At 39.2% G+C, this 7,419-nt stretch overlaps 1 protein-coding gene across 1 annotated transcript; it reads right to left on the reverse strand.

Moving 5' to 3' along the window:
- Positions 1 to 2,793: 2,793 nt before the first annotated feature.
- LOC136492068 (uncharacterized) lies at positions 2,794 to 6,658 on the reverse strand. The gene is made up of 11 exons (XM_066488217.1): positions 6,644 to 6,658; positions 6,236 to 6,348; positions 5,339 to 5,760; positions 5,158 to 5,238; positions 4,955 to 5,080; positions 4,792 to 4,862; positions 3,983 to 4,056; positions 3,842 to 3,899; positions 3,664 to 3,756; positions 2,981 to 3,406; positions 2,794 to 2,892 (listed from the first exon to the last, which is right to left on the reverse strand). The coding sequence occupies exons 1-11, from the start codon at positions 6,656 to 6,658 to the stop codon at positions 2,794 to 2,796; spliced, it is 1,578 nt and encodes a 525-aa protein (XP_066344314.1).
- Positions 6,659 to 7,419: the final 761 nt, after the last annotated feature.

A 7,419-nucleotide genomic window follows, 5' to 3' on the forward strand; every position in this document is an offset into this window, starting at 1 on the left:
CCTAGCAGCCCAACATGTCATCTCCTCGGCTATGTCCTCACTTGATTATGAGCCTCCCACTAAAACCTTGTCCACCTACTGCCAAAAGAATATGATTGGGATATTAGAACAATATTAAGTTTACTAAATTTTGCACAAATGTAAAGAGATGAAGATATAAAATGGTTCTAATTTCTAATTTCATATACAAAAGCCATCAACCAAGCTTTTGCATAGTTGAAGTTCTACTGCAATCCTGCCTGAAGGCGTTGCATATGTTACAGTAGCAGCTGCCTTCTCTGAATTTTTAAGGTAGCAACAGTTTAGTTGATTAGAAAAATCATAACTTGAGTTGTAGACAACGAAAAATTATATTCTTTAACAATACAGAAAGCCCATGAAATTCTCTACATCTTTCTAGTTATTTGTTAAATAAGATTCTACAGTTATCATGGTCAAAAAACACAAACAACCACTGTTGTCTAGACCAAGGTCAAAACCTGACCGGCTACTTTCAAAATTCATAACTGCAAATAGAGAGACAGGGGAGAGCTAGAGGTCGGCGATGTGTAGCAATTGGTGCAGGTGCGAATGTGACAGCTACAACTTAATGTCATGGTTACCAGAAGCTACTTGGCATAGAGAAATTCAGCCTAGCAACAGGCATTAGCCACTAATAATCATGGTTACCTATCCAAGCATTGTCATACACCCCATTTCCCCTACCATCATGCTACTGAATTGAATAATAAAAAGAGAACAGAGTAAAGGGAGCACACTTAAGCTTGAAAACACTGGCAAAAAACAGAAGTTAGGCACTAGGAATTAAGTCTCTGGTCTTGCGCATACCTAATCAAGGAGTGGTAAAGTGGCAAATGGTGACTGATTAGCATTTGAGCCCATCAACCTCAGCCAGTACATACTGGCTATAGGATCAGATGATATCTGAAAAAATTTGAGCCCTTGCTGCCTTATTATAGGGAAGAGCAAGATGCACAGCAGATGCACCATCCTTCAATTTCTCATTATTGACAAGATGTTCTGTTTTCCAGTCAAGTTTCAGAAATCTCATAGAGGACTACAATTATTCAAAAATACAATGGAAATTCACATGAATACTAAAAAAACATTTTAAAAAATGGAAAGCCCTATGAATTGTTGTTACCTTATTCACCCAATCTTGAAAAGCAACACTGAACAGAGGTGTTTGTAGTTTGGTATTTTGGTAGAATATTCATCATTTCCTGTTTACATATTTAATAGTGTGATCACATAAGAAGCTACATCAAACAGAAAAAAGCAGCACTGTTAATATTACTCCATTTAAAAACCATGTTAAGTGTTTCATTTAAAAATTAGAAAGTGAGTAGTAAGAAAAGTTTGATATCATCATAAAATATACTCTATTGGCAATCATAATACAGGAACATTTTTTCCTCTATTATTATGAGCTCTCTACTTGGCAGCACTTTGGACTCCTACCATAGTCAATTCTTCTGGATGCCTTGCTTAGCCTGTTAACCGAAGATTCCAATCTAGGCAAGAGATAGCCAATGTTTTTTCTTATAGGAAATAACACTATTCTTATACAGGATTAATTGTTTTTATACAAGAGCAAATGCTATACCTAATGTCTGTTTGCATACTTCCTTCATCATAATGCAAAATTCAGGGGACACTCCCATCCAGTACTACATAAGCACATCACTCCTCTCCAAAATATGTTATTCAGCCATACACAGCTCAAAATAGGTCGCCATGTGATTGTATTATATATTCTACAACAATATATATACAGACACAGTGCTTGGCCATGTGATTCACCCAAGTAATACAAAGTACTGGAATTTGTACAGATACAATCAAATCATTCACCAAATATTGTGTTTTCATATAAATCAGCCACTGTCAACTGACAGATACAAACCAAATCAGGCACTTTCAGTACTGGAGGGGGTAACAGCGAGATATGAACCAGATGCGATAGAGATAGTAGGAATAATTAATATTAATAGCTAACGATTTCGATGCTATCGAACGTACCCAAATCTAAATCACAATGAAGCACAAGGAACATATCGATCACCAGAAAACAATTGTTCTAAAAAGGCAGGAGAAACATTGCATTGAAACGAAGATCATATCATGATGTAGGCACGAGATGGGTTGGGTTTGGCTGGGCTGGACCATGCACCTTTCTGCTGTTATCATGGTAAAAAAAACACAAACACCCACTGCTGTCTAGACCAAGGTCAAAACCTGGCCGGCTACTTTCAAAATTCATAACTCTAATTCTCTAGGTCTAAAATCATGACCTTTCACGACGACAAACATCTCTAAACCCTCTACAACTTTTGTATTATCAAGTATCACAGAAAAGGTAGATTACTACTCAGAACAACTCACCCAATCAAACCTGCACAAGCTACAGTTTTCAGCACGCATGTTCAATGTATTTTCTACATTTCCTAGTTCAACAAGGAAGGTCACATTTGATAAAATTTCATTAAATCATGCAAGAATTTAGATTCCAATTAGCTGGTTGTTACCTTCCTCCTTTTGGGATTATTTCTTGTCCTATTCATCAGCTGTTGTGAAGTGATATATGTCTTCGATGCAGTCACATTTGCAGTGTTTTCGTTGAAAAGAGCTCTGCTGGGAGGTGTAGTACTTCTAGTGGAGCGTGTAGGTGCTGGTGCACCTTTTTGTACGGTGACAACGCTTCCAGGCTGAGTCTACAAACATCAAGTTGTTTGATCTATTTTAGCTACAGTTCAAGGTACATGGAACATAGTGAAATAATGTCATTACCTCCTATAACCCATCTTCATTTTCATTTTCATGTCCACCGGTCTCATCTTCCTCTTGTATGATTAGTGCAACTTGTGTACTGGCATTGTTTTGCAGGGTACTCTATACATACAAATATTGGGAGTGAAAGATTAGGCATCACAATCATAAGATTATCAAGAGTACAAAGGATAAAAAATTATTCTAATACCATAATCATAGCTCCTTCTTTGTGCTGCGCTAGCATATTAAGCAATTCTTGCTTCATTTCTTCTCTTAAGTTTATCTTAGCATTTTCCAGCTCCTCTTGCATCCTCCTCCTATTTTCTTCTTTCTCCCTTTCCCTTTCTGCAGCTTCTTGCGCAATATGTTCTTTGAGCTTGTCAACCTCCGCTTCTAAAGCAATGCTCTTCTCCCTAGCTGCAGCTTGAGCACGTGCATGTACTTCAAGGTTCTCTTTCATAAGTTCTCCGCGAGTTCGATACGTAGCCAAATATCCATGCCCATGTAATTTGGATGATTTGATTTGTGTTGTTTCTTTGTAGCATGACTGGAAAATCATGTTCTCCTCAATAGTTGTAAGTGCTGGTCTATCAGGTTCTAATCCAATCTCACCAATTTTCATGGTTGCATTTTCCTAAATTAAATAATAGAACCTGTAAAGAGTTGCTTGACACTACCAGTAGCTATAAAAAAGGTTGACGAAACATTTACTTACATATACTGAAGTTGATACAGGATTTGACCATGCGCCATGTTTTGTGTGAGTGGTCCTCCAAAGAAGATCACTTGGCTCTTCACCAGTTTCTTGGTCTCTCTAGGATGCCAAAAAATTTAGCACACAAGTATTGCATCATAGAAGGGAAGGACTAGATTAGTGTATCTAATGATTACCAGCTCAAAGCTACATTGTGAGAAGTTCTTTGAACCCATCACATGCTTGGTTCTTTGCTGCTGACGGTTGGAGGAGTTCTGGCTGCTAAGTTTCTGCAGAATGAGAACAAGTGGTATGTAACAATGTAACTTTGGTCCATCAATTTTGTTTGACAAAGTAGATTTTACTAGCACTGACCTTGAATTTATTAGATCCAAAATACAACTGCAAGTAGTGCCACTCAAAAGGTGTATTTCTTTGGGTTTATTTCGTATCCTCTCACCATAACAATTATAAGCCTTGTATGTGGCACTCAGATCAGATCGCCATCCTCTGTACCGCTCCTTGGCAATTTTCCATATTTTCCCTTTTCTTTTATCCACATCATCAATGTTGATGAAGTTCCACCTAAGCTGTTTACAATTAAAAAGCAATGAAAACTTGTGTTTTGCAGCTTGGCAAAATCTGTATCATTTAGTCTCCAACATGCATATTTTTGTGTATTGAGAACTGTGTCGACTATATTTTTGTATATTGAGAACTGTGTTCACTGGACCTAATCAAGAGTGTGGACAAATATTAGGCGGTGTGGACAAATATTGTCAAATGGAGTATTAAGCTGATTCCACAACGGAGTGGGTTCTAACATTGATCTTTCTGGAATCCAATTTTAATGTCTGGTCCATACTAAAAAATAGATGTTTTTAAGACATGCATGTTACTGTTTCTGGAGTATTAAGCTGATTTGGCATCTAAATTAACTAGAGGAGAGGCATGTGAATCCAAAGATTTTCCAGAACCTCTTCTCTAACTGAGGGCTGAGGGCGTATGACATTTTCTAACTGATTTTTAGCTACATGTTCTCTATTAGCAAATTTGCTTAGTAATGTACTCACTTTTTTGGACAGTAAAAGAGCAACAGCAATGTTCCTTAACAAAAAATAGTACACATCATACCTAGTATCTCTTCTGCAATTTCTAGTTTGACTTCTTCCTTTATATCCTTCCAACTGTTTACTCCAATTAGTGGGGCCCATTGCCTTGTAAATAAAACGACCTCATCGAACAAATGCATGGGTATTCGGTCCAATGGGTCCTCCACTGGCTATCTGAAAATTCGATTGGGAGTGTGTGAATGCGTTCCTTACTCTCTTGTTGCCTACTGTTAATCCTTTAACAGTGCCACGACCTCTTTTCTTGCGTTCATTGGAGCCATGTCCTTGCAAAAAAGACAATAACAATCTTGAGCTGTAGTAGTTCTCAATTAAGATATGTGAACCCAATATTAAAAGTACATGCATTATCACAAACCGTTTCCCTCGTCTCTTGCCTTCCTTGCATGGCTTGGCCTATTTGAGGGTGGTGTCACATTGCTTCCATTGCTTTCGTCGTCTTCGTCTACGATTGCATCGGTGTCACGTTGTTCGACAAATGCCACTGCACACAAGGTTAAAGGTTCAGTTTTAAAAAAATTAGTACTAAACAACATTGGTTGAAGAAGGAAAATAAATTACTAATTTCTGGAATGTCCCCTTTCATCCTTAAAAATTCCTTGTACGTGTTGACTGCTTGTTGCCTAGTGTCATCCTTCAAATCTGTTAGTCACCAAAAAAATGTAAGATGAGGTGTAGTTTATATAAAGGTGCTAAGATTTTGCTTAATACGAAAACATATGCAAAAACATAGATGATATACTTTTGGATTGTTCCGGTCGTAGCTTCTTTAGCCAGTCCTTGTATGCATCAAAAGGATCATCCATAAACGGATGCTCATCTTCTTCCAGCTGCTGCCTTGGTCGCTTGAGGGGTGTTATGCTGACTTGCTGTGCTGTCTCTTGTTCCTTTGAGAGTACTAATCTGATTTCCTTCTCACTCTCATTGTTTTGTAGCATAATCTCTGCATGTCTGACAAAATCGAGGGGCTGAAGACTTGCAACATCTCTTCCACAACGCTTCTTGTAGTACAAGAAGTCCCGGGCATTATACCCAAGCTGGTCCTTAAGAGATGTCAAGGTTGACAATTTTATATGAGGCCTTTCCAATTTGAACATTACATAATCCTGATCTGGAAGTCCATTCTTGCAATGAACATAAAGAGTCCACATTTCGCCCGTGCCACTGCATATATAGGACAATGGTTGATAAATAAACAAGAATAAAAAAGGTAAAGTATTACATATATATAAGTAATGGAACTAAATATCATTGAATTCAGGATACTATTTTAGATGGTTTCTGTAATCCCATTATAGAGCAGGCACATGCAACATGAGAAATTCAATGCCTGATGCAGAAAAAGGTTAACTACATCCATACATTTTTGTGTAGTTAAACATTGATATTTAAGCATAGAAAACGATCTCAGACTTTGTATTCCTAAATCGAAACAGACATGTTTACTTTCTGTAATTTCAGACAAGCAAAACAAATACCGAGCAAGTAATTGCCTTTTCTTAAACATCTTTTTTTTATCATGACCAAAATATGCAAGCAACAAATGCTTGAAAACCCTAAACACCTCACAATTTGTAGAATTTGTTGTGATGCAAGATTAAATATGAATTAAAAAACCTAGATTAATTAATCATTGTACCTGGGGACATATGGAGAAGAGAACCCAAGATCATCTTCTACTTCGAGGGTGGCCTCAGTATATTGATGGCGATGGGTACCCAAGGCGGTGGAGTCTGTGCTGGCGCTGATGCCCTATGAACGAAGCGCCATCTGGCCTGAAGGTGTTGCTAGTGGCGTCCTCAACGGAGGTGATGTCAGGGGTGTCCTGGACCGAGGTGGCGAAGGCGGCGGTGTCATGGCCCTCATGCGGTCCTGGGAGACGGATCACGATCTAATTGGGGGGGGAGGGATACGCGCGGTTGATTTCTCACTCTGTAGACTGGGCCGATGGGAGAGGGAGGGGTCGACGGGAAGGGGAGGGGATCTGAGGAAGGCAAATGGGAGACGGGGGAAGGGAGGAGGGTATGTCAATGGGGAAGGGTCTTACTTCGATGGGAGGCATCGCAGAGGGGCCGCAGCAGGAGGCGTGGGGGAGGGGAGTCGTAGAGGCCAGAGGGGCGGCAATAGGCCACCGTCGATGGATTTGGCTCAGGGAGATTGGCGGGTGTGAAAAGTTTTAGGCGCGGCAGTTGAAGATTTTTGTGGAGATTTTCGTCCTCGGCGCGATGAGGAGATACAGGCGGGAGAGGAGCGAATTTTTTGGTATGCCAAACAAAAGGAGGCACGCTCACACACAAGAGGACTTGCAAGACATGCCTGAAGAAATTGAAAAAATGACGTTTGGTGTTATATGATTATATCAGTTGTTCTTTTTACTTAATGCTAAATTTACTTGCTCTTTTCTAGTTATGCAAACTTAGCAGAAAAAAATACAACCAGACAAGAATGTCTCTTTGATTTTGAAAGAAAAACGAATATAATCATAGCATTTTTGTAAGAAGCCACTAAGCAACTCAACAAGCTTTTTGTCCAGACTATAGGTGTTTTTATTTCTACACCGGAAACAATGTTTATACTTATGTTATAAGTAAAAAGAAAATTATAAATTTGTGACAGAACATATGGCAAGATCAAAACTCTGTTAACCCATTTTTCTTTTTCTTGAACAGTGATCCATTACAAAGTCCTCATGGAGGCGGCGTCGGGGGCTGGGGAGGGGAAACGAATAGGCAGGTATGGGGGGAGGAACCGATGATACCTAGGTGCTTCGCGGGGTCACACTACAAGCCCATTACAAAGTCCTCCAAGCCTGCTTTACACCCC

The sequence above is a fragment of the Miscanthus floridulus genome, chromosome 11 (genome assembly GCF_019320115.1).
Source record: "Miscanthus floridulus cultivar M001 chromosome 11, ASM1932011v1, whole genome shotgun sequence".
Lineage (NCBI taxonomy): Eukaryota > Viridiplantae > Streptophyta > Magnoliopsida > Poales > Poaceae > Miscanthus > Miscanthus floridulus.

Excerpts from the sequence above, each read along its gene's own strand:
- LOC136492068 (XM_066488217.1), bottom strand. Across the intron at positions 5,761-6,235 it reads TCTTCTCCATATGTCCCCAG|TGGCACGGGCGAAATGTGGA; the intron begins GTACAATGATTA and ends CTATATATGCAG. Across the intron at positions 3,407-3,663 it reads CACAATGTAGCTTTGAGCTG|GAAAATGCAACCATGAAAAT; the intron begins GTAATCATTAGA and ends TATTTAATTTAG.